We start from the raw sequence: 1,307 nt of genomic DNA on the forward strand, positions 1-1,307 counted from the left end.
TTGATGCCCGTGATGTTGCTCCATCTCCTGCATGGGCTGTAGACTAGTAATCCTCTTCCTGACATCATGCAGGACGTCGGCGGTTAGGTACAGTTGCAGGTGGAGGCTCGTGGCTTCTGAGCTTGACAGGCCGGACTCAAGCCACAGCTTCCCCCCCGACACCCCAGCTGTCCAGTGCGGATGCAACCAGAAAGGTGCAGGCGCGAGCCAACCGGACGCCTGAGCAAGTGGCGGCGGATCGAGCAGCAGCTGCAGCGTGATGGGCAGATGCACGAGCCAACCGGACACCTGAGCAAGTGGCGGCGGACCGAGCAGCAGCTACTGCTCGGTGGGCGTGGTGGTCGGAGGCGCGAGCCAACCGAACGCCTGAGCAAGTGGCCACGCATCGAGCAGCACATGCAGCTCGGGTAGCAGAGGTGCGAGCCAACCGAACACCTGAGCAAGTGGCGGCAGACCAAACAGTGGACGCAGCTCGAAAGCATCAAGCCCGTGTGATTCGGCAACAGTCATCTGAGGAGCACACACCACAACACACCCGCCGCAGCAGGGGTAGCCTTGTGGAGGCAGTTTTGGATGCTGCCTTCTGGGTGTTCAGGCGGCCGACAAACCCCACCAAGCCTCGTATGGGTGCCTGGTTAGACAGCAGTACAGCTTCATGGCCAGAACATGTGCAAGATGTTCCTGCGGGTCAGCCTCTGCCCACTGTAATTCCCTTAAAAGCTTCTGTTAGGGTTTAAGGTTTAGGGTTTAGGGTACAGATCCGAGTCGCCGAACAGCTTGATGCCACTGTCAAAAACAACATGCCATCCTGTGTCTGCACCTGCTGCAGCGAGATGAAGTCCGCGGTACAGGCACACGGCTACCGGTTTGGTGACATCCCCAACGTGCACCAGTTGCGTGCAGATGTTTGGAGGACGCTGGCAGTGGCGCGTCCAGCTCAAGTCGTCGCATGGCTACCAGTGACAGCCGCCAGAGCACCACCACCGCCCGAGCCAGCTTTGCCGTGGGGCTTCCGAAAGATGTGGCTCAATGGGCATTCTACGGAGAAGACGGGGCTCACCAAGCGTCCTGGTACGACAGGGGACTCTGGTGGTTCGGATGACCAAGAGCACCGCCAGCCCACCCAGCAGCACAGTTCGTTGCAACAGGCGCGGGACCATTTGGGCAACACTGGAGCATATGGCTCTTCCCGGAAGACTTTCCACCGCATGAGGCGGGCCCATCTAGTCTGCCACAGTGATGTCGGCGTGAGACAGATGGTGTTGACGACAAGCAGGAGTCTATTCTTTCCGATGAAGAAGCAGGAG

General features: G+C 59.4%; 1 protein-coding gene across 1 annotated transcript in view; it reads left to right on the forward strand.

The window, feature by feature from the left end:
- The window catches only part of VOLCADRAFT_101107 (uncharacterized protein), a gene marked incomplete at both ends in the record, with an annotated part of 5,670 nt that overhangs the window by 1,085 nt on the left and 3,278 nt on the right, over positions 1 to 1,307 (forward strand). Inside the window, 3 exons of the mRNA XM_002959559.1 lie at positions 168 to 328; positions 394 to 634; positions 830 to 1,247. Coding sequence (XP_002959605.1) covers positions 168 to 328; positions 394 to 634; positions 830 to 1,247 — 820 coding nt within the window. The remainder of the gene's footprint in view (positions 1 to 167; positions 329 to 393; positions 635 to 829; positions 1,248 to 1,307) is intronic.

Source organism: Volvox carteri (genome assembly GCF_000143455.1).
Source record: "Volvox carteri f. nagariensis unplaced genomic scaffold VOLCAscaffold_367, whole genome shotgun sequence".
In the NCBI taxonomy this organism is placed as follows: Eukaryota; Viridiplantae; Chlorophyta; class Chlorophyceae; order Chlamydomonadales; family Volvocaceae; genus Volvox; species Volvox carteri.